Source organism: Miscanthus floridulus, chromosome 17 (genome assembly GCF_019320115.1).
Source record: "Miscanthus floridulus cultivar M001 chromosome 17, ASM1932011v1, whole genome shotgun sequence".
Taxonomy (NCBI): domain Eukaryota; kingdom Viridiplantae; phylum Streptophyta; class Magnoliopsida; order Poales; family Poaceae; genus Miscanthus; species Miscanthus floridulus.
In genome coordinates this window covers 70,325,661-70,349,883 of record NC_089596.1, presented here as the reverse complement: position 1 = coordinate 70,349,883, position 24,223 = coordinate 70,325,661, and the positions used below count along the sequence as shown (strand labels likewise).

At 47.3% G+C, this 24,223-nt stretch overlaps 2 protein-coding genes and 1 pseudogene across 11 annotated transcripts; all 3 read right to left on the bottom strand.

The window, feature by feature from the left end:
* Nucleotides 1-728: 728 nt before the first annotated feature.
* LOC136519022 (uncharacterized) lies at nucleotides 729-8,014 on the bottom strand. 10 transcript variants are annotated; one of them, XR_010774677.1, is made up of 6 exons: nucleotides 7,835-8,011; nucleotides 6,230-6,392; nucleotides 4,619-4,712; nucleotides 3,802-3,982; nucleotides 1,026-1,144; nucleotides 729-945 (listed from the first exon to the last, which is right to left on the bottom strand). XR_010774677.1 is itself a non-coding variant. In XM_066512694.1 (6 exons), the coding sequence occupies exons 1-5, from the start codon at nucleotides 7,895-7,897 to the stop codon at nucleotides 1,047-1,049; spliced, it is 618 nt and encodes a 205-aa protein (XP_066368791.1). In that variant the 5' UTR covers nucleotides 7,898-8,009; the 3' UTR covers nucleotides 729-945; nucleotides 1,026-1,046. The 10 variants fall into 10 exon arrangements, 6 of the variants coding, with proteins under 6 accessions (XP_066368791.1, XP_066368794.1, XP_066368789.1 ...); XM_066512694.1 differs by having other exon boundaries at nucleotides 3,783-3,982; nucleotides 7,835-8,009; XM_066512692.1 differs by lacking the exons at nucleotides 729-945; nucleotides 1,026-1,144 and adding exons at nucleotides 1,894-3,354; nucleotides 3,448-3,515 and having other exon boundaries at nucleotides 3,783-3,982; nucleotides 7,835-8,014.
* Nucleotides 8,015-20,625: 12,611 nt separating this feature from the next.
* On the bottom strand, nucleotides 20,626-21,371 carry LOC136515772 (uncharacterized; annotated as a pseudogene).
* Nucleotides 21,372-21,580: 209 nt separating this feature from the next.
* On the bottom strand, nucleotides 21,581-23,946 carry LOC136516314 (uncharacterized). Its single transcript, XM_066509673.1, has 3 exons — nucleotides 22,581-23,946; nucleotides 22,289-22,485; nucleotides 21,581-22,178 (listed from the first exon to the last, which is right to left on the bottom strand). Exons 1-3 carry the CDS (start codon nucleotides 23,798-23,800, stop codon nucleotides 22,141-22,143), a joined length of 1,455 nt encoding a protein of 484 aa, XP_066365770.1. The 5' UTR covers nucleotides 23,801-23,946; the 3' UTR covers nucleotides 21,581-22,140.
* Between the last annotated feature and the right edge of the window lie 277 nt (nucleotides 23,947-24,223).

Sequence of the window (24,223 nt, the reverse complement as noted above, 5' to 3'; positions counted from 1 at the left end):
GCACTTTCTCCTCGCGTCCAACGGCAGTGCGGCTGATTGATGAAGTTACAAGAAGAAACTCGATTCCGGCCCAGGGGTCGCCAATACTCAACGCTGACGGACAGGCGCGTGCGGCGTGCATGGACCGCCTGCTGCTGCTGTGCCTTCGCCTGTTCCCTTCTTGTCTGCACCTGGGGGATCGATGCAGGACTTGCAGGACGCAACAGTGCTGCATTTGGGCGACTGTGTGTCTGTGTTATAGGGGCATGCCAGCCGTCTTCCCGACACTCAATGATGGTGCCGCCGTGCCGCTTCAGAATTGGGGACGCAGCTAGCACTCTGCCGGTCCAGACCCGCCATGATTCAGACAAACTGCATGGCCTCATCAACAAGGGGAGTGGAGGGGACTCCATGCTTCAGGTGCCAAATGTTGTCTGACCCTGACTGAACCGAACGCATGAAGGTGGTTTGGTCACCACTCACCACAGGTGTACAATCAAGCTGCTACTGCTAGCAGACGCCAAGCTTTGGTTGAAACCCGGTGCTTGGCCAACGCCTGCCCACATGCTTATTTTCACAATAGGTTTCAAAACAAAATCAAACATGCATGCCTGCCCCTTGGAAATGCAAGAAAACCCAAGCTCAACCAATCACAGGTTTACAATCAGGCAAGATCATGAGATGCACAGCAAACAAAGTGAAACAGGTAAAGTCTTATGCAAACCAAAGGTTCTTATGTAGATTATTAAACTCCAACAGGCAAAGTACAACATAATAGTAACACGACATAGTTTAATGATGGAAATTCAAGCCTTCGCTGTCCATAGAAGACTCTTGTTTAAGTTCCCATAAATTAAGCCTGTACAAGCCATTCCTATCAAGCTACCGAAGAATTTAGCATTTATTCCAGTCATCTTGATGTCAGTAGCAATCTTGTATGTATTTTCGTCATTACAGGTAGGTTACCTCAATAGGAAAAAACACAATCAAACAAAAAATTAGGGCGCTCTGCTCGAAGGCCAGTTGCCAAGCCAGATTAAATATACCTGCAGTAACGCGAACCTGTCCTATGAATTGCTGGAACTAAACAGAACCTTCAGGTTGTTTATATCCTTTTGAACATCCTTATATTCTGAAATCATGTACCGTAGCTCAGACTCCAGAACTGCAGCAGTCAAGAACACATGAGGCTAAACTTTAGGTAGAATATATATGGTAGTCAAATGTATTGACTTGAATGGCAAGTTATTAACAGAACAAATACACAAGGATATGAAACCTTGGTTGGAGCACTGTGGGTACACATGTCATATAGTTTATTTGTAGTTGAAAAAATATGTAACTTTTTTTTTGCCGTTATGGAAAGTTTAATTTCTTTGGTTGACCTATAAATTCTGCACTCCACATTTTCTTCCCCGTCAGCTTTACCATCTTTCACTATGTTGGCAAAGCTTCATGAGACCATGACTAAAGCTTCTTGTCCCAGAGCCCAATTTCACCATCAAAGCATACCAGTATCTTCCTGCTTCTGAGGGCATCTATGAGTCCTCATTCTTCATGCCATCTGACAAGCAGCTACATTGAACAAACAAATGACCAAAGCGCAATCATCGGCCTGCCAAATCCATGGCATTTTACTAAGTTCACTGTCCTCACCCAGTCACCCAGATGGCTTGCCCAATCCTACTGGAGCCTCACAGCTGCCGAACTAACCAGCAGCATCTTGATTTTTTTTTTAAAGATTTGGCAGGAGCTCTGCCTTTCAACTAAGGTAGGGGAAAATAGAGTTGTTTATGTACAAGCAAAAACCAAGGAAACACACCCGGGGGGGGGGGGGGGGGGGGGGGGGGGGGGACCAGGAAAAGGAAACACTCTCTCCAAAGAATAAACCCCCTCTAGCCAAGCGCTCTCTTTCTTTCCTCAATGTCTCAGCAGCATCTTGACTGAAATATGGAGCCAGGGCTTCAGAGTTGCTACAAACCTTCAGACTACCTAGAGGGGAAGAAAATCCAATTAAGACCTCCTCACCTTTCGACCATAGATGTACTAGTTAGACGTCATGATGTTCATTGTTCGGTTGAATAATATCAACAACCTTGATGGCACGTGTCATGATCAAGTAGAATCCAAGCAACAGTGTGCATATGATCTATATTCTGGCTAGAGGGTATATTATAATGCCCCCCAAAGGAAAATCTGATAAACCCCTCTTAGTCAAATGAGTTTGGCCATACTTTTTGCGAGAACAAATCAGGTGAGCCTTGACACAAGGGTAAGGAAAAAACAGAAACGTGAAATTCAGTTGCAAGGTTAAGGATTCGGATTTGGGAAGTTGTTAGCGACTTAGCGGTAAAAAAATCAGAATTTTATGAGAACAAGTAAGATAACTATAGTTCAAAGTCAAATAACCAGCTATTTCGTCTATGAACTAGTGAACATATATGAACTTCACTAGATTTGTGCACAGAATAGGACACAAGTTTAATAACCTTTTGTTCTCTCCTCAGACAAGTTGGTAGTATAAGTGATGAGTCCCATGAAACAATAAATTCTGAGCCACAATAACTAGACAATAGATCAAATATATTTAGATGGTTATCACATCTCACCCTAGATATCTTATAATAACTAAAAGGCACAGATAAAGTCATGGAAATTCCAGAAAGTTCAAAACATTGCACACTCAAATTATCAGATGACCAAAAAATGGATCACTTGGTAAGAAGCTGGTGACCACAATTGAATGAAATCAAAGAAATACAACTAACATATAGCAGAACGTTGGACACAAACAAAATGCAGCAGTAAAACAAACTGGAATCATGGGCGGACGCAGTATGTGGACATGGGTGTACAGATGTACACCCAATAATTTTGAGAAAAAAATTACAGGTACTATGCATATACATGTATTATACATATAAATAGACCAAACTCTGTATATATTTGATCCAAGCAAGAGTAAAAAGGCCACGTTTGTTGCCTCCTACCGTCCACCATCCAGCTGGGCCGGCCTGCTAGCCTAGCCCAAGAATCAAACACACGGAGGGAACCAGCCAACCAGGAGCGATGCCCTCTGCCCGTCCGTGACGGCGCCTCCAGGGCTCGCCCCCGCCTGCTTCGACTCACCTTTCCCAATCGACCAAAAAGTCTCGTTCCCCACCTGCACCGCGCCGCCGCCTGGGGTTTGATTTGGCCGGCATTGGGGCACAGCCGGCACCAGTAGGCGGCACGGCCCACACGCAGACGCAGCGGCAACAGTTCAAACAGCAAGTTGAGAGCCACCACAGGTTGGTGTTCTAGACATCTAGCCCTCAGTAGACAGTAGTAGTTCATCTTTGATTGGTTGTTGCAAATTTGTAATTGATTGGTAGACTGCAAGTGTCGAAAGAGCATTTGATGAACTTCATTAAAGAACAAGCTAAGAAATAGCATTGGGGATCAGTACTTGAATGATTGATTGGTTACATTCATTGAGAAGCAATCTTTTCTACGTGTTGCTGATGAAGACATCATCTCTCGATTCCAAAAGCCGTCTCGTCGAATAAATTTGTAATGTTCCTTTATTAGTTGAGACTTCACAAATATTGCAAGTATTAATTAATTGTACTAATGTACTCTGCTCTAGTACTGTTTGCTTTGAATTGATGGACATTTAGCTTTACATATGCCACGATGGTTTGGTTCTGTATGTGTATATATGTAGCCTGTACACCCAATTTTCAATTCCTGCGTCCGCCACTGACTGGAATGTAAATAACAAAGTCTAACTTTTCAGGTTAAAAAAAACTTTTACCACTAACCTGAATTTTCTGTACTTACTTCCTCAAGAATCTCTGCAATGTATTCCTTGGATGAACTATGTATAGTGTCTATCTTCATTTTCAATTTCGCACTTTCATCCTCCAGTGAACTTTTTTCATTCAGTAAGAGAACAAAATGCTCACTCAAACTTCTGAGCATATTGGCTTGAAACCCCATAGATTCATTGATGAATTTTTCCCTGACGACACAGAACATCAACAGTCAGACAATACACACAACTACTCCCTCCATGAAATATAAGGCCTGTATGTATTTCAATATTCAAACTTGTTATCTTTGACTAACAATTAGCCCAAAATGATATGAAAGTTTATACACTACAAAAGTAGTTAAATTAGATTTGCATTTAGAAATACTTCCTAATAAAGTAATGATCAATCTTTTGTTCCTATAAATTATATATTATAAGAGAAATTATAGGTCAAAATATGTTTTTCAAGACCGCACCAAGTCAAATCGCGCCTTATATTTTGAGACGGAGGGAATAAAAAAAATATATTTGCACTCGGTCTTTAGAGTAAGTTTACAGAGTCCACTCCAATTAAATATAAATTTCAAAATATGTCACTGTAGTGAGAGTCAAACAACAATAATTCAAACCATACTTGTCCATCTTACACACTGAAGACTACAAAAGGGTTTTCGACTAAACAAGAAAATGTTTCATAATCCAATAATAAGGCACAAATTTTCTTAATATAATGATGCACAGCTCTCCTGCGTTTTTTGAGGGAAAAAAAGGCACAAATTTTCAAGATGATTCTATGCACAGTAAAGCCTATGAGGTCTGCAGTAGTTTGAATGTAAACCATACATCTTATCAGACAATCTTTTTCGAATCCTATCCTGAGCAACTTTCTGGAACTCCAAATTTCCCTCAGCCACTTTAAGTAAATCTGATTCAGCAGCTGTTTAAAAAGTTGAAAACAGATTATTGAAAGAAAATCCAAAGATAATTGCAAGAGCCCAATATTAAGATCATTCACCATTCACCACAACGCATATGCAACAGAAAGATACATGGCATCCCAAAAAAAGTCCAAATTACTCCCCCCCCCCCCCCCCCCCCCCACCCCACACACACACACACACAGAGGAAATTTGCCCGGCTAACTCCGTAAAATAACTTTGTGTTCTCTCTTGTTCTTCCAATTGATCCAATCTACCACTTAACAAGATTTCTCGTTTTTGTTTCTTCATGTACAAGTTGAGTTTTAAGTTCGAATTCTGTAGGGTGATAGAGAATATCATAACTTATATTAGAAAGATACATTATGAATTCTGCACTGAGCTACAATATTAGCAAGTAACAGACTAGTCACCGGTCAACAAATAGTAGCAGCAATAGTAGAAGAATTTCAAGGCTTGAATCACTGAAGACTACCATTTAGCTACTGAACAAAGATGGACATGAATAGAAAACTTGAACCCTGGGGAAACACCTCTCCTGAGTCATTGCATCAACAAGATTGATTCTCTTCCGCGTGGTTGAGAAAAGGCCCCGAATCCCAGCTATTCAGGATGTGCCGCTAACAGCGAGGATGCTCCTGTAGCACCCACGTATTATGCTGCAACCATCAATGGACCATGCATTTCACTGAAAATTGCACAGCGAGTGGCTTGTTTTTATGAGGGGAGTTGAACTCAGGATGGACATCGTATTCCCTACCAGGCTACCACTGTGTTGCGTTCAAAAAATTCCCTGCCACTGTGCTACATACACCTTCTAAACATGAATATGACAGTATTTGTGAACTTGATAAAAAGGAATAATAATATGTTGTCTATAAAAGATAAAAGGTAGCCCCCTTGTTCTGAGATTAATGGAAGTTTAGAGAGCATGCAGCTCTGTTTCAAAGGCATCACCTAGGCATCCAGGTGGACCCAGGTCGCCTTGGGGGTCTAGTTACACCTTGTCGCCTAGGCGATAAGGCGTACCCAGCTTGCCTTGTCGCCTTTGAAACCATGGCGTGCAGTAAAACTTCTCTACCTTTCACCAGTGGCTATAAGAAAAGCTCTTTGTTTAGTCATGTTAAACTGTTAGTCGCTATACTTGTTGTGAAAAGTAACATTATTTTTTCACTCAAATAAAAAGTAATAATTGAAGTCGCATGTTGCCCATGTCAATTGTGCAAAACATCTTGGTGAACACAGGAAGTAGCATTTTAGGAACTTTAGACCTATCTTTGTTGAAAAAATGACATAGGGCCTGTTCGCTTGAACTTATCAGCCGGCTTATCAGCTAGAATCTACAGTGTTTTTCTCTCACAACAAAACAGCTTCAGCCGGCTTTAATACCAGCCGAACAGGCCCATAGATACCGGCGCATGAAGGAAAGTTGACCAACAATGAGAAAACATTAAAGATAGAGGATTATTTTCCAAATGTGTGCAATGCTGAAAATGGAAAACAAAGGAATAATTACCAGCCACATGGATAAGGCCATTGAGTTCAAACTCAATAACTGATATTTCTTTTGTCAACTCAGACTCCTTGTTGAGATATTGCTTTTCGGTTTCAGAATGCTGCACTATCTCTGATTCTATTTCCCTGGTCTTTTGTATGTTTTGCTCAATCTCTTCATTGACCTAATTCAGGGGATATAATGAATGTTACAGCATGGTAAGTGTCAAAAGAAGTTGAATATAAAAACCAAGCATGTATTCCCTCCGTTTCAAAATATAAGGTGTGGTTTGACTTGGTGCATTCCCAAACACTGAACTAGGCCACTAATATATCTTGTTAGTTCATAACTATAAGATCAACACCATGCGAAAGGGCTCTCAAATATGAATCCAATGATACTAAAGTTGTATTCCACAATAAGAAAAATTCTAAAGTTAAATTTTGGTCAAATATTTTAAAATTTGTATCCCAAAATGCATGCAAGACTTATAAAAAGAAACGGAGGGAGTATTCAACATGGATCAAGAAAATAGAAAATCCAGCTCTCTACAAGCAAGTCATTACTGTTAATTCACAGCAAGAAGGTATATATTTGCTTTCATAGAAACAATACAACACAAACCACATCAGTTACCCTTACATCATACCATTCATATTGTTGTAGCTTGTGTTAAACTCGGATGATTTATCATAAAGGCACAGGCCCCATCATCCATGCCAGCTGTGTTACATTGTATTCACAAAACGGCAAGGACCAGATGACTCTCCTTCTAAAGCATAACATCATTCAGTTTTATACATGAAAACATAATCACTCAGGACGACATAATACAAGGTAAAGCATGAGCAAGACGTGCTCAATCAGATGCACCATACACAGGACAGTTAACAGTTTGATCATCCATTCACATACAATTTTGAGCTGTCCAGTTTGTAGTTTAATTACCCATTCCCATGCAATGAGATGTATGTTACTTCAGCAATAACTAGAAACTTACTGGTGGAACCAAAATTTTGATTTAAAAAAGTAATCCTGTGATTAACAAGCAAACTAATGTGACCCACAAGGCTTCCCTTGTATGCTAAATGAAAGTATATGATATGACACCAATCATATCACCAAAACCGTTCAGTGCACCAAACATGCCTAGGCAAGGCAATCAGGTGTTGATTAGAAAGCTATAGCAGCATCAGAATCCTGAAAATTTATACAAGTTTTCAACGGCAAAGTAATACGTAACATCCACCAAAGGCATCACGGCCCGTAACACCAGAGAGCAGAGATGTCAGATGCACACAGCAGCTAAAAGGCAGCAGCCAGCAATGTAGCTTTACTCAACTCAACTTTAGTCTGAACTCTCAAATATTACCCCCAAGACCCCCAACCCGTTTCTCTGCAGCTCGAGTCGAGTCCAAACCCTAACGCAGTTGTAATTCGCTTATTCGCTGGTGGAGATTCCAGCAGACCCCACGCGAGGCGATTCATCCAGGAGGAGTCCAGCCGGGCCGGGTTGGGCGGCGCAGCGACGTCACTGCCCCCTCAATCAATTCATTCTACACCGGCGAGTAGAGAGAACGGAAGCACACAAGTGTACATAAGAGGGGAGATTGGTGGATGCTAGACCTTGTCGACCATATCCTTGAGGGAGGAGATGTGGCGGAGGATGGCGCCGTAGTCCTCCGCCATTGTACAAACCCACGCTGAGGCAGCGAGGCGGCGGCCCTGGACTGAGTTCACGCCGTAAGGCGAGAGATGGTTGATTGGTTCGGTGCCTCGGTGGTGTTTGGTTCAGCGAGTGGTAACGCAAAGGAAATGAAATCGAATTACACTGTAATGGGTGCTGGAATGTTTGATTGTGATCTTTTTATTTGAAAATAGAAAAAAAAATTGCGATCGGGGTTTGAAAATAGAAATGGAAACAGGTAATACTGATTACAGAAAATAAGAAACAAACATGTGTAATGGTAATGCATATCCTTTAAAATGGGATTGCAACGGGAAATATAATAGTGTGATAATTTAAGTTTGAATATATGCTGTGACACAATATTTTGTTGGTAGCCAATCATTCACTATTACATACTCATTCAATATTTTGTTGTGACCACTATATCTGGAAATATGTAGCTAAAACAAGATAATCATGTCACTTAAAAAATATGGAGCAATTCTAAATTATATTCAAACCTTCAGTTTAGTTTATTACATATAACTATTAATATGGTCAAGCAGCCAACCTTCAACTTTAACACATGTAGCCATAGACCGTTGGATGCCAAAGTGTTAAGAAATTTTGGTTGGTAGTTGTGCATATCGTCTACTTCCTCCGTCCTATAATATAGCGTAGTCTAGCATTCAAAATTTGTCCTCAAATATAAGGCATTCTCGAAGACAGAAACAAGTTTTGCATTAAATACTTTTCATTTATCAACCAATCACCACTAATTGTGTCAATGATAGCGTCTTATTATGAAATAAAGTGAGGGTACATACATCTTTTGTGTTCTCTTTTAATCTATCCTAAAATTTCTAGAATGCACTATATTACAAGACGGAGGGAGTACCTCGTAGTCAAAAATATGGCACACCATCTTCTCTTTTAGAAAGAACATATCATCTTCATGTCAATCATATTCGTCCAATTGTTTTGTATAGATAGTATTATGAGGTGATGTAGTTTCCTTTGACATATTTTCATTGACCTTAGGAAAATAAGATCTATTAGAGCAACTTCAGCAGGGGCACCCAAATCAGGGCTCCTACTTTTGATTTGGGTACTCCCTCTACTTTTGTTGGCTCACTTTGTTTACTTCAACTCCAGCAGTAGCACTCAAATTTAAGCCCCCAAATTCATTCCACAGACACCAACAAACAGGGCCCGCTCGTCATTTTCAACCTCCTGCCATCTGAGCTATCGTCCATGGGGAGGGACCCATGAGCCCACCACCGAAGGAGCCGTGTGCCCAGCGGCCTAGGGAGCTTCGACCGGGAAAGGGGCGGGCAGGAAAAGATCCGCGCTGGGAGGGGGAGGGGACCGGGGAGCGGAGGAGCCGCCTCCACGCGTTGCGCGCCTCCTGTCCGTGATTTGGCGGTGAGAGGGAAGGAGCAAGGTAGCGGCGCCAGCCGATGAGAAGGGGAGGTGTAAGGAAAATGGACCCTAGGCCCATTTACTTTGGATTTTAGTGTTTGATAACCAACACAACCAAATTGGACTAATGAATTTGCAAGTGTTTATTTTGTAGTTCAATAGGGTGCAAGACGTGACTTGGACAAAGGCGACGTGATGATCCGATGATCAACACCTCAAGCAAGACCTTAGGAGCAACCCAAGATATCAAGCAAAGTCCAAGCATGAAGATAGGAACCAAGCCGCACGCAAAATCACGAAGAAACGAGCTCACAGAAGCGACCGGACGCTGGACCGGACGCTGGAAGAAAGTGACCGGACGCTCCGATTAGTAGCTCGGCAACAGCAGGCGTCAGCAGCAGCGACCGGACGCTGAACAAGTGAATCGACCGGACGCACTGATGGCACTGTTCATCAGTCCGACAACACACTCAGTAAGTGACCGAACGCTGGTGGCAAACCGATCGGACGCAGGACAACAGCGTCCGATCAAGTACAGAGAGGTTCCAGAGTGGCGAACTTGCGACCGGACGCGTCCGGTGGCAAGTGACCGGATGGTGGCAGCGTCCGATCAGTTGTTCGCGGCTCCAACGGTCGAGACGACCGAACGCGTCCGGTCGGGACGTGATCAGCGTCCGGTCAGTAGCAAAAAAGCAGGATTTCGTCCCCAACGGCTACTTTCTCAATGGGACTTATAAATACAACCCCTAACCGGCCAAATATGATAAGTGGAGCTGAGAAAACATATCAAAGGTGTGGATACACCATTTTAGTGATCTCCACTTGCATAGTGCTTAGTGTTTTATTAGGTGATTAGCGTTGGTGTTTTGCGAAGTGCTTAGGTTGATTAGACCATCGCTTATAAGCTTGCTCTAGGTTTATGTAACACTCTGGTGTTATGCCAACATTTAGGCACTGCAAATCATGCATATTATGCATCATCAAGCATCCTAATCATACATGCCTAATCATGTAAATAATAACAGAAACCCTGCTTCAAAACATATGAAACATGCTCGCGAAACATGAATGTTGCATACACCCGTTAAGAGTTGTTTTTGCCCAAATTATGCTTGCTAGGTTAGTAAAACATGTTTGGCTATGATTGTATTATCTAGAATTATTTAGCACAATTTTTGGAGCAAAGTTTGTATTAAAATTATTGCTAAATTTTGCTTTAAAAATAATTCTACAAAATTAGGGTTTTGAGTTAAAATTGACTTTAATTTTATAATTCAAAATCTAGCAAGAATTGGACTTTGGTCATAAAAGCAGAGTTGTAGAGGATTAAATTCTAAGCAACTTTTATTTTTGGGCCATTTTCAAAAGAAGTCATTTTCTTGCTCAAAATGATATTTGAAAACTGGTATTTGAAAATTTCTTAAAATAGAAATTGAGAAAAATGTTTTCTCCTTTCGCGGGGCGTCGCCTCCTTTCTCAGCCCATGGCCGAAGCCGACCCAACCTGCCGTCGCGCCCGCCGCTCGCGCGCCCCGTGTTCGGCCCAGCCTAGCTCCCGCGTCTGGCCTGCGCTGCGCTGCGCCGCACCGTTCCCGCGCGTCGCGTCCCGATCGCGCCAGAGCGCGACCGTCGCGTGGCGACCATGCGCCGGCGACGCCCGCCGCGCGGCAGCCACGGCCTGCCTCGCCCTCCACGCACGTGCCTTCTTCCGCCCACAGCGCTGCGCTCTCCACTCCACTCCCTCACTCACTCAGCAGCAGCTCCCGCGCACGCCATGAGCTCCGCCACCGCGCGCCGCACCTCTCCGGCGACATACCCCCTCCCATGCCTCCATTCCTCGATTCCCGCCGCCAGCAGCTACGCCTAGCCTCCCTGCCTCGCTTGCGCTCGCTTGCGGCTGCCGTCGTCGAGGTAAGGACCGAGCTTGGCCGCCTCCTTCCTCTCCGGCGAGCGCGCTGCCGCGGCCGTGTGGTTCGTCACGCCGCCGAGCCACCTCCACCCTCCCAGCCGGTGCGGCTTGGCGTGGCATGCACGCTGGCACCACCCACGCCACCGGAAGGGCTCACCGCCGGTGAGCACCGGCCGGCGGAGCTCCTCCCTTGCTCTCGGGTCGCTGACCCGCAGGGCCTAGCCGCAGTGGCTGGTGAGGGCTCCGGGTGACTGGCCAGTGGGGCCGGTTGACCTGCTGGGTCCCGCCTGGCAGCCCCTCTGGGTGCACAGCACCGGGTGCACCCAACAATTTTGTCAGCTGAAGTTTAAAGGATTTCAAAAATGATTTTTCAGATTTCTACTTAAATGCTTTGGAAAATGTTTGTGTACTCAAATTTGCTCTAAATTTGTTGAAACAAATTTTTCTAGGTTCCTTGTCACCAGATCTATATGATAAAAATATTGCATGTCATTTTTGAGATACTTTTCTGTAGAGCTTTAATTAATTCTTGATATTGCTGATATCTTGTAAAATGGTTAGTAAATCCTATATGTATCAGAAAAATATGATTCCAAGTTTGTTACTCTTCTTGTGTAATGTACTTCCTAGGAAAAATATGTATCATGCATGTACTATAGAAAAATTATGAGGTGTAGTTCAAGTGCCTTTAATGGCTGATTTTTGTTATTTTGTTAGAAAGCAAAATTTGTATAAAACATGCATGTGATAATTTTTGTACAGTGATTATTTGTTGTGTAGAACATAGAAAAAATATTTCATCTGGTATTTGACACTTTTCATAGTACAAAGTATTTTCATGTTCATAATCATGTCATAGCTTGTTATTTTTGTGTAGGCTAATCCACTCTTTCAAATACCATAAAAATCTGATGGTAGACTACTTAGGGTAGTACTGTGCTATGGTAATTTTATAAGATTTTTCTAAGCAATAAAAATAGATGTTGCTATTCAAACCTATTATTAATTAGGGTTTAATCAAGTGTTGCTTTATGTGTGATTAAGAAATTAGTGAAGCTTTGGTGTATCTTTGAAGCATTTAATGAGATGTGTTGACTTAGCATATTAGTAATAGAAGAGAATGCAGTAGATGACATGTGCTTGTAGTATATGTTCTTGGATGATGTTGACTACCTTGCATTCAAGCATATCCATTGTATTCATCTCATCCGATGCATCGATTGCATAAGCACTTACGCACATTGCATCATACAGGATCGCAAACCGAGAATCCAATCGTCATACCCGAGGAGCCCGAGGAGCAGCTCGAGGTGCAGCCGCAGGAAGTGACCGAAGCCGACGAGGAGGACGTTGAGGAACTTCCGGAGTGCCCCGATCACCGCCCGAGCTCCTTCGAGAGAGGCAAGCCCCGGAGCATTTTCTCCCCGGTTTGCAATTGTTAATTAACTGCTTTACTTTAATTGATGCATTACGTTCAGGAGTTGTTTACAACCGTTGCTGCATTATACCTTGTCTACCTTTGTTATACTATATCCTTGTTACCTGGGTATCCGCAGTCGAGTCAATGCTTAGCTGGCTTAGACCGGTAGAAGTCGGGTGATTTCCTGTCACCTGCGAGCTATAGGTGGTTACCTAGATCTGCTTGGATAACTATGTAGTCATGGTATAACTAAGTGTTAAATGAAGTTGAGACCGGACGGAGACTTATAGAGTTTTGGACTGTAGTGCTTTCTGTCTGTGTCGATTAAGGACCGACCGTTGTTGGGCCTCGAGTCATGTTGAACGCATGCCTTACATTTAGCTGGCCGAATAAAGTACCTTTCGACCGTGAAGCTGGGAGATTATTCGGGCCGAGTAGATTACCCACAGCGCACTGTGCCGGAGCAGGTGTGGTAGGACACGGGGGGCGAGATGATAAGACCAAAGTGCAGTCGGTCGGCCCCCGAGTACATGTGGTTCCTAGCAAACTCAAGATTCCTAGATAGTTGACTCGGTGACCGATACCTCACTTTAGCGGGTGAGTGAGGTTTGTGTAAGGAATAAATCACCAGCTGGTTAAGAATCGATTCGAATCGCCATCGCTCCCGGATAGTGAGCACTTGACTTGAGTTACTTTATTGTAGTAATGTTGATGGAACACTTGGACAGTTATAATGAATATGACAATATGGAAGTTGTTGATGATCATGGGTTATCATTATTGGCTTAATCACTTGGTTGCTCTAGTGTAGGTGCAAATCTAGTCGACAGGTTAATAATAATTAACTTGGCAATAATGCTTTTGGAAAGGTTCTTGAAATGCTAAAAATGCTTCCTTTGCAAATGAGTCAGCTACCCTACTATAAAGCCCTTCATAATCCTTGGTGTCACTTATTTTCAGTTATGTCGGGTAAGTCTGGCTGAGTACCTTCTCGTACTCAGGGTTTTATTCCCACTTGTTGCAGATGGGCAGATGTATTACGGCTACTGTATCAACTGCCTTTATCCTGCGATGGGTGATGCTTAGGACCATGGGCATGGTCATTCCGTACGTCTCGTCTAATGCTTTTGTTGGAGATGATCATTAGCTGGCACTGTATTTGAACTCCATATGAGTGTGTGTGGTTTTGAACAAATGGCTTTCGCTACTTCTATTTGAACTTGTTTTATAATAACTATGTTTAAACTCTGATGTATCTGAGATGCGAACTTTTATGTAATATGTGATGGTGACCGCTAAACTTATTACGATCTTGGCTGGGATGTGAGTTGGTTTGAAATCCTTCGTGATTTCACGGACTACCGAGTTATACGGGCTTAAGTTTGCTAAATCGTCTGCTCTGGCGAATGATTTTCTTACTTAATTTCGTATAATTGGTCGGTTCTGTTACAGTTTAGGCCTAGTGTTTAGTGAGGTTTGCATACCTCTTACCACTCGGTGCTTTGCGCGCACCATTGTTGCACAACGGGGGGGCTTGTAGTCTTGCGAGATCACACCAACCGCGTTTATGGTGTGGCCGCCACCGTGTACCGGTGGGAACAAGGCCCGCGGCGTTTCGGCCGGAAGCTTGATAGTGAAGACGGTGGGGAGCATTCGAGAGAGGCTTGCCGAAAGGCACGTCGGAGACCCACTTGCGCGTGGGGAAGGCCCAAGGCTATCTACGGAGTTACCCGACCGAGAGCTTGGCCCTTGCGAGGGATTCCTTGCGAGGGGCTCCAACGAGGACTAGGGGGAAGCTTGCGTGCTTCTCGATACCTCGATAAAAATACCGGAGTCATCGACGGGAGTTTGCATATCTCTATCTTGCTCTTGAGCTTCCGCATTTACATTATTTGTATTACTCCTTTTGCGGTAAAGATAGCAACACACTAGCAAAACCGTAGTTACAAACTTAGATAGTTTATCTATTGCATAGGTTTTGCTAGGTTTAAAAAAAGAGGCCATAGTTTAGAGTTAGAATTTTAAGTTGCCTAATTCACCCCTCCCCTCTTAGGCGTCACGGTCCCCTTCAGGAGGGAGCAGGGAGCAGCGGTACCACCCGGTGAGAAGGGAAGGGATGAGGCAGCGACGCCGGCCAGTGAGAAAGGGAGGGAGCAGGGCAGCCGCGCCGGTGAGAAGGAGAGGGAGCACGACAGCCGTGCCTGGCTAGAAAGATGGAGACGGAGCGTCGAGGAGGAGGGAGCAGTGCTCACTGGAGGGGAGGGTGGTGCGCTCGCCAGAGCAGGGGAGGAGTCGCCGCTCGGTTGCCAGGGGAGGGAGGCCGCGCGCTCTGTACAGGCGTGGGGAGAAAGAGAGGATGGGGGCCGGATTGTTGGGCCAACAGGAATAGGGTCTGGAGGGTGAATTTTGGTGTCCACCCAAATCCCGGGGCTCTAGTAGGGACCCCGCTGGAGCACGTTTTTTTTGCGTGAGACCCCATATTTAGCTATGGAGTCTCAAGTAGGGGTCCTGCTAGAGTTGCTCTTAGCATATTAAGATCATTGCCTTCCCCGGTGTATCGTACGTATACCTAAAAAAATCTAGGAACCGACTAGAGGGGTGAATAGTCAGCGACCACTAAAAAATCAAAGCCACTAACAAATTTGATTAGAAACACGAAAGACCGTAATATTGCTACTTCTAGGTAGAGGTTTGTGTCCTAGGGTGACAAAAGCAAGCAATTAAATTCTAGAAAAGTAAACAACACAAAGTAAGTGCAAGAATTGAAATGAATTTAAGATGTACCACACAAGATGTATTTCTGTGGTATCGGTAACTTGCCGGTCGCCCTTAGTCCATGTTGAGGCAAGCTCTCGGTTCGTCACTCCTCTATCAAGCTTTCAACCCTACGAGGTCGTCTCATACAGTCAGTACCTTGAGCGATTGATCTTGAGCCGGATAGAATAATAAGAAGCTACACAATACTATAGGCGCCTAGTATATATTTAAAACACGTCTCTTATGTGACCCAAATTCAGGACATGTGTTTATATGAATTAGACAACTCACGATAATAAAGAGTTGGGTTCTAAGTTATATGAGTTTCTTGCAACACATGTACATATTTGCTAGTATATATTAAAAAGACATTTCCTATAAATGCCGCTCTCCTAATGCGGTTCGGGTTTGAGAATTGTTGCGGGCCCAGAAAGGGTCTTAGGCAGGCCGGCCAAACGGACGAGGGCAGAGCCACGGGAACGACCTGGCGACGCCTGATTAGCATGGCGAGGGGCAGCGGATGAGACGCTACCAGGGATGGGAGGCGGCCAACAGTTGGGAGGGGGAGCGGGCTGCTGTTCATCGTCTGAATCTGAAAGGCGCATGTAGGACAGTAATCTCTATCTCTATCTCTACCCCTATAATACACCACTTCAAATTATTCTACAGCCACCAAACAAATCACACCTCTACAGTCACGACCTAAACTACATTCACCCCACAAAACGCACCCAAAAAAAGATGACATTAAAAACGTACGCACCAAATTAACTCTCATTCGTTCTCTCTCCTTGCTCAACCACATCCGACGGTCGATATTCTTTGGATCTCCCACCCCCGATCTCCCCACTTCACCGCTCCACCCCAGCGTCCGCACCCTCGAGCGTCCGCGGCAGAGATCGCGGTCGCCGGAGTGTGGAGGACGCTTGGAACGCAGTGCCCGGAAAGCCCTCGACGCGGACGCCGGGTGCACGGAGCCGGGCGTATAGGGCCGGGAACGACGCCGCGGGTTGAAGAAGAGGCGCCGGTTGTACCAAGAACTTCGTCTCCCAGGCGGGGAGGATCTGCGCCCGTCGATCATGCTGCCGGTGTCCTTGGGCGCGTCCTTCACCTCCGGATAAAGCGGGGGCGACTCCTGGTTCGTCCCCTTTCTCTTGCCTTTGGCCACGATCTCTCTATTGTATCGTATCTGTGCTATCTCAAGCGGCTGTGCACCGAGGTTGCTGCGATGGTGTCAGAGATGTTCGTTCATCCGATGCCTGGTGACAGGCTTCGTTCATCCGATGCCTGGTCACAGGCAGGAGGCCATGAGGTTATGAGCCACATCTATGAAGACGACGAGCAAACAAATTCAAATTTGTTGGTGAGATAGGTCTTCGTCGGTTAATTTCTGTTTGCACAAATGAATTGGTCTCATGATTTCGGATATGGATGCTTGGGAAATTATAATCTAATTTTTTGTAGATGGTTTTATTGTGGATGATCTGAATATGTGTGAATGCCTCTTTCAGAATGTCTCTTCTGCCTCCGGTACGTTTTGTACCTACCATTCAGAAAATAATACCAGATTTTGGAAGTTCATACATATCTCAGCTTTAGTGATCTATTTTTTTACTGCCATTTATTTACTTATATTGATAAATGTGACTTACATATTCTGCTTCAATGGGTACTAGCCCTACTAAAATACGTGATTGCTTCTGTAAGTATTATTTTTGTTGATTCTTCTAAAGTAATCATGTCCTCATCCACAAGGTAGCATGTAAATTACAGTAAGCTACGAAAAGATAATAATGGTAGGCTCTCTAGCTACAAGTTAGACTCTTGCTTCAGTTTATATCTATATATGACATATCTGAGTTCAGTTTTAGTATTTGATTATACATTTTCCTGTTCTAAATTTCAGTTCGCTTAGCGAGCAGAGTGCTGTCTCTTTGCAGAGACAGGCTGAAAAGGTAGATGACCATCACTACCGGTGTACTGTAGATAAACATCTTATTGTCAAATCCCTTGGTATTCTTGCATTGGAGTATATATGACCAGAATGCAATGAAATCATGGCCATAATGACATAATGATCTGAAAGTGCTTGAACAGAATTTTTTTGCCAATTGGTTAGGCATGACTGAAGTTTTGTTGATGCTGCAGTCTCTGTCATGTTTAGCTAGAACCTCTCTGCAGCATGATTTGGTTGACTTAATTTACATGGCTTATGTATTTAGTAATCATTTAGTTCCCCTTTAATTTTAATCACAAGTTTGACCACTCGTCTTATTCAAAAAATATGATCCCAAATTATAAGACGCCTGAACCCTAAACCTCGATGAACGGGTACGACGTGGCGGCCCACCTGACGGAGGAGACATTCTGCAGCATCAGCATCATCTCCGTCTTCGGCTGAGCATACATTCTGGCCCTCATCTTCAGCATCCAGGTACTTGCTTGCTGAGGAAACTAACACACGTGCAATGCATTGCAGTCAGCTGTCGATTCCTCTCACAAATGTCATCCCATGTCAGATTAATTGATTAAGAAAAAAAATTATTCTATAATATTTGAAACTGCATAGAGAAGGTGGCAATGCGGATGTGGTAGCTGGATAGAGATAGCAATGCAACGTCCTGATATTTGCACTTTCAGATTCCTACGGATCTACATGAATTCTACTGTGGTTAATTAAAAACAAAAAAAGGCCATGTCAAACCAGAAAGCAGATCACAATACTTTAGATGACATAACAAACAACAACACAGGTACGAGCGCTTCATGGGCTGTGGCAGAGTATAAAGGCTAACGAAACTGACGAGCAGAGAGAAGAGAGGAATAAAAGGCGTCGGGAACAACGAGTATTGAAGAGGACAGAGTCATCGACGCATACTATAGGGTCTGATCATGGTATTGCTTATTTTTTTAATAATGCTTCCTTTGTTTTTTTTCAATGTTGATCTTACTCCTTGAATGATGATAGGTCAACAAGCACCATATGGAGTGTGTTCAGGTATGCTCCAAGCATCAGATGCTGAGGACAAGGAAAATGTGTGCTCGGAAAACAACACGGATTGGCTACGTAAAAATTATAATTATGTCCGTACAAGACAACCGACCTCTCATACTTCTTGTGTGCCCAACAGCCTGACAAGCCACAATTTGTTCAATGCAACGGCAACTCCGGGTGCCATCTTTGTATTTTTCATTTTTGCAATCCATGTTGCAACTTTGACAATGACAATGTTTTCCACCCAATGGTGATCAGTTACCAGCTCAAAGATATTGTGTAAAAGTTGAACTATGGGAAAAAAACATTGATTGTTTTGATGTGCGTCTTCAAGATAAATCCGCTGCATTAGTACAGACATTATACTAGTTCCCACTAGAAGAACACACATTATTGAAACTAGCATCGTAGCACTTTTCTCTTGGACATCACTACGAATCATTGGGCTCCCAGAGCACACCGGATCAATCAGCACGGACAGGCTCGCATCAAAGCTTGATCCTGACGAGGCTGACACGACCGGGAACATCAAACTCGTCGATGGGTTCAGGCGCAAGCATACAGAACGCATTTGTCCAGCTCCAGCAGCGAATCGCGAAGGCATGTGCCGCTGCCCCCCGTCAAGCTCGTGCCGACGTCCCTGCAAGGCCCCATCCCCATGCCGGTCGCGTCACGTACGTGCATCGTGCACGGCCAGGACCCGAACCATCGAAACCCCGCATTTTGTCGAGCAAACCACGCCACCGGATCGCTCATCAGCATCACGTACGCCGCCGTCTCTCCGCACGCCCCATGCCGGGTTTGGACGCGCCCCCCTGGTGCATTAGCATTATTATCCGTGCCGCATCTGACCTGACAGGATAATAATGCACTCTGTAAACGTACTGTGCATGTCGCGCGGAAGGCCACCCCGGTTTGTACTCTTTTCCGTGAGCCGGAGCCCGGCGAAGAATATCGGGCAGTGAGCAGGTCGGTGGACGAGTGCGACGGCATAGGTTCCGTGTCAACGCCGGGGAGGGCGCTGGGCCTCTTCTCTCCAGGCTCCAGTGTGTAGTGTAACAGTCAAAAAGGCTGTTCGGTGACAACGACTGTGGCACGAAGCGCCCGTGAAAATCTGGTAAAAATATCTTTTCCAGAAAAGATGATAATGCGTGGCTACTGCTGCTAGGCAAAGGCAAAGGCTAGAGGGGGCTAGTGCAGTACGTGGTCACGACCTCTGAAACTGCGCGTAGTGTAGTGAAGGACTTGCCTGTGTCACCTGGGCATTCGGTCAGACCGATCGGTTCTCGGTCAGTTCGGTCATAAGAAACCTGGGACCGATCGGTCTTTACAAAAAAAAAACGAAGACCGAGAAAGTTCGGTCTCGGTTAGTTCGGTTCGGTCTCGGTCACGACCAAACTAACCGGACCTGAGTAGCAGCCACAAACAATAGCAGAATCTATAGCAATTTTCAACAGCATGCTTGCTATTTGAAGGCAAAAAAATAACAACACAATATATAAAACAAACCACACATCGGTCAGTTCGGTCACTTCGGTTAACCGACACATATGACCGAACTTCTATCGGTTACTTCGGTTAGTTGGGAGCCAGGACCGAACTCATGACCGAACTTTTCGGTCTCGGTCTTTTCGGTCTCGGTCTCGGTCTTTTCAGTTCGGTCTTCGGTCTTCGGTTAATTATGCCCAGAGTGATGCCGGTGTATGAGCTGAACCAGATATCGTGAATTGGTGCTCGGTGCGCAGACGACATTATCACTTTCCACCTGGAAACACGGAGCAAGATTGCCATCGCCGACGATAGCAGTCCCAAGGAGTAGAGGCTTTTAACTTTGTGCTAGCCTTTAAAAAAGTTGAGCTCCCACGAATGCTATTGTTCTAAACTTCTTTGCTCTCCAAGCTATTATGTATGTGTTCTGTTGGTTTTTACCGTTTGGCAACCCTTACCTATGGACCCGGTCAGTGTAAACGTCCAAAATACACTTCTCTTGTCTTATCCTCTTGCTTCTTTCTCTCTCTATCTAGTGGGGCCAAACTATCATCGACCCGGCTCCACCTTTCTCCTCGCCGCACGCCAGCCTCGCGCCGCGCCGATGCTGGGGTGGAGCTCGCTGGCCCACGCCGGGGCGGAGCTCGCTCGCCCGCACTCGTGCTCGCGGCGGCCGAGCGGAGCACCTCCCTCGGCTTCCACTGGAAAGACGCTGCCGACAGGGACACAAACTTGGGGTTCTTGAGCCGCTCGTGCCGCTACTGCTCCCCTTTGCTCACCCTGTCCATCACCGCCTTCACCACCACCTCCGCGGTGGCCACGCTCTCGTCGACGACCACCACACACCGCTTGGTTCCGCTCGCCATGTCGCCATTGTCGCCATTGCTGTCCTTGGCCACCGCCGCGGTCGGGGAGGCGACGCCCGATGCGAGGATCCTCGCCATCTCCTTCTTCTTGGCCGCGACGGCGCAAGAGGCGCGCCAACACCTCTCCCGGGCGCGGAGCGTGCGGCGGGCACGCCCACGGCCGCGAGCACGACGAGCTTCACCACCGCGCAGGGGAAGCAACAGCACGCCGCAACGCACTCGGCCGCCGTCCCGCCCGCCACCTCCCCGCACCGCGGCTGCTCCTGCGCTCGCCGCCACTCCCGCTCCCGCCGCGCCTCCATGGGAGGGGACCGACGCAGCCGACGCTCCTTCTCCATCGCCGTCGCAGCCGCCGCGGGCAGGGACGACGACGCCGACCCCAGCCCCCGCCCCGTGGACGTGGATGCCGACCACCGGTGGCTGCGTCGCTGCTTCTGGTGCTGGTGCTCGTGGCGCCAGCCGTCGCGCGTGTGCTCCCCGCAGGCCTCGGGCATCGTTGCCCACACCGCCAGTGTCGTGACGACGAGCAAGAGCACGGGGAGCGCGGGACGGAGGTGCAAGAGAAAGAGAAAGTTTGGGTGGCTAACAAACGGACCCAATCGTAGGGTAAAATGGTTATTCCACATATCTGTTTGACACCGTTAAATAGAAAAGCAGACGGAATGACTTAGAGAGCAGCGAAGTTTAAAACGATGGCACTCATAAGAGTCCAACTTTTTTAATAGCGTGTGCGTAATTTCGAATTTTTTTAATAGCACACGAGTAAAAGCCTCCGGGGAGTATTGGTGGGGGTTGGTGTGTGGGGGGGTGTGTGTGTGTGTTTTAGAAACACGCAAGATCCGAGGTAGATTGCACCGGGATTACCACGATCTTCTTATTCGGATATTATTTTTCCACATCTACATAATTACAGGATGCGAGTTGCTGCTATACACTAGTACTCAATATAGCCATAGAACATCCATCCATGATCCATGCCACCTCGTCGCCCTCGGCGACTCTGCGCTCTACCACATTTCTACAGCCAGCCGTCCATGCCTCCTGGCGGCCGCCGATTGGCCCCGACAAGCTCGTCGGGACCCGAGAGGCCCCTCGTCCTCCCCTGCCGGGTCAAAACCTCCATTTGCCCGGGTTCCCGGAGCGGGGGAAGAAGCACCACCACCACCATGTCCTCTTGGATCACAAGCCTGTTCAGGAGGCCGTATCGTATCGTGATTTATTTACTGCTAGCTGGTTTGGTGTGAGAGAAAAACACTGTTTCCGGCTGGAAATTTACGATCGTTTACGAGCGAGCGAACAGGCTCGCTGCACTGCCCACGGCACGCACCCACGCACTCATCATCTAATGATCATGTGTCAGCTCCACTCCACCGCCCGCCCGTGCCATGCATGGTGCGATGTCGTGGTCTAGGCGTCTCGCCGCGTGGCCGCCGCCTCCGTGCATGCTGCAAGAACTTTACTTCTTGAATTCTTTTGTTTTCTTTTGTAGTTCTTTTGGCCGGTCGGATCGTGTGACCGTGCGCGCGTCAATCGAGTGGGTAGCATGTTTCCTCACCTCCGGTGTTCCAGAGGAAGTGCGCGTAGGCCGCGGCGTGGTGAGCGTTCCCGGGGTCGGCCGCGATGGCCTCCTGGTAGGTGTCCTCCGCGCCGGCGAGGTCGTTCCGCGCCTTCCACAGAAAGGTAGCGTACCAGCTCAGCGCCTCCGAGTCCGCCGGTTCAGCGCGCACAGCCCTCTCGAAGTAGTGCTCCGCCCTGCAAACAGATGAGTGAGAGCTAGTATTGATGAATAACTGCGGCTGCGTTGGCAACTCGTCGAACAGTGTGTGGGCGTGGACAAGGGGACCTACCGGTCATTGTCGTTCTGCACGAGGTAGAGGAACTGCGCGAAGTTGGCGAGGATGAGCGAGTTGTTGGGCTCAGCGGCGACGGCCTGCTCGTACCTCTGCTGCGTCAGCGTGTGCTCGGCGTGGTCCTCAGTCTCCAGCTCCGCCTCCACCGGCGCGACGAGGCTTCTTAGCACGTCCGAGTCGCTCAGCTCCTCGGCGCGTGCGCTGGCCTGCATCTTGGAGGCCTCCGCGAGCATCATTTCCCAAATGGCCTGCTCGTCCGCGTTCGCAGCGTCTTGGGCGGCGACCTCAGCCCCAGGGGGCGCCGACGGCTGCTGCGGCGCCACACGGCTTAGCCGATACAAGGACTCGTCCCACCGGCCGTCGCCGGTGGCGCCCGCGACAGGCGGCGTCTTGCCGCCACCGCCGCTGTTCCCGCCGACCGAGGCCGTCCGGCCGACGGAGAACGTCTTCACCGAAGCCGCGTCGAACCGCGGCGGTCGTGACGGCTCCGCGCGCTGGGTGTTGACCAGGGCGACAGCAGGCGGAGTGGGCGGGATGGTGGCGGCCGCAGCGGCGACGCTGTGGCCCATCGATTGGACGGTGAAGTTGGCGAGGAGGAGCATGAGGGAGACCATGAGCGCCGGCGTGCCGGCGAAGATGTGCTGGAAGAGCCAGACGAAGGAGGCGTGCATCTCGCCCTGCACGCGAGCCAGCACGCCCTGCAGGTCGTCGCAGAGCAGCGCGTCGTGCATCTGCTGCAGCGCGAAGCTCTGCAGCTCCCGCACGATGAGCACCATATAGAAGAAGGCGCGGCCCACCGACTCCCCGGCGGAGCCCAGCAGCAGCCCCTCGTCCCAGCGCGAATGCCGCGCCGCCGCCGCCTGCTGTTGCTGCTTTTTCCGCTTCAGCATCCGCAGCGACAGCGGCAGCCCGACGTTGCTCGCGCTCCGCTCCACGCTCGCGGGCCACCCGCAACCCGCCGCGCCCGCCGGGTGCACCCCGACCGCCGCCGCGAGCTCCTCGATCCTCTTCATGAACTCCGCGTCCCCGCCACCCATCCCATCCAAACTCGCGCTCAGCGCGCACCTCGCTGGCATCCGAGCCAGGCGCGGCCGACGCGCCATCACACCGGTTCCCCAGGCTAGGGGTGACGGCCGCGAGGAGGTCGAGGGCGACGACGAGGCGGAGGAGGAGCGCGCGCACGGCGACGGTGCCACGGCGGCCACCTGGAAGCCCATGACCTTGTTCCGCTGCGGTGTCGGACGAGGCCCTCGAGCGCCCCCGGCTGGCCTGGCCTTTGGTTGGGTCACCACCGCACGGGGGAGGTGTGGAAATAGCAGCGCGCAGGAGGCGGCCGGCCAAATGCGAGGAAACGAAGGGAAAGCGTTGGGGCCGCTTTTATTTAAGGATCCGGATGGGCGTGCTGGTCTCCCCACGCTGCTCGTGAACCGGCCGACTTGTGTGGTGACTGCGTGCGAAGTCAATAATCGCAACCATGTTGTAATTTGTAAAAGCCAATAATCGCAACCATGTTGTAATTTGTAAAAGCCAATCAAAAGTCTTTATACCATTACAAAATTAGGATTATTGTTGATTTAATTGTTTCAATATTTTTATTTGTGGTAGGAGTACAACATACTCCGTTGGAATATAAAATTATT

Bases quoted from the DNA above. Each gene is read 5' to 3' on its own strand.
- LOC136519022 (XM_066512692.1), bottom strand. From the start codon at position 7,897: ATGGCGGAGGACTACGGCGCCATCCTCCGCCACATCTCCTCCCTCAAG. The intron at 4,713-6,229 runs GTAATTATTCCT...CTTTTTAAACAG, and splicing joins TGGCCTTATCCATGTGGCTG to CTGCTGAATCAGATTTACTT. The intron at 3,983-4,618 runs GTATGGTTTACA...CTGTGTCGTCAG, and splicing joins AAAAGATTGTCTGATAAGAT to GGAAAAATTCATCAATGAAT.
- LOC136516314 (XM_066509673.1), bottom strand. From the start codon at position 23,800: ATGGGCTTCCAGGTGGCCGCCGTGGCACCGTCGCCGTGCGCGCGCTCC. The intron at 22,486-22,580 runs GTAGGTCCCCTT...ATCTGTTTGCAG, and splicing joins GTGCAGAACGACAATGACCG to GGCGGAGCACTACTTCGAGA. The intron at 22,179-22,288 runs GTGAGGAAACAT...AAGTTCTTGCAG, and splicing joins CTTCCTCTGGAACACCGGAG to CATGCACGGAGGCGGCGGCC.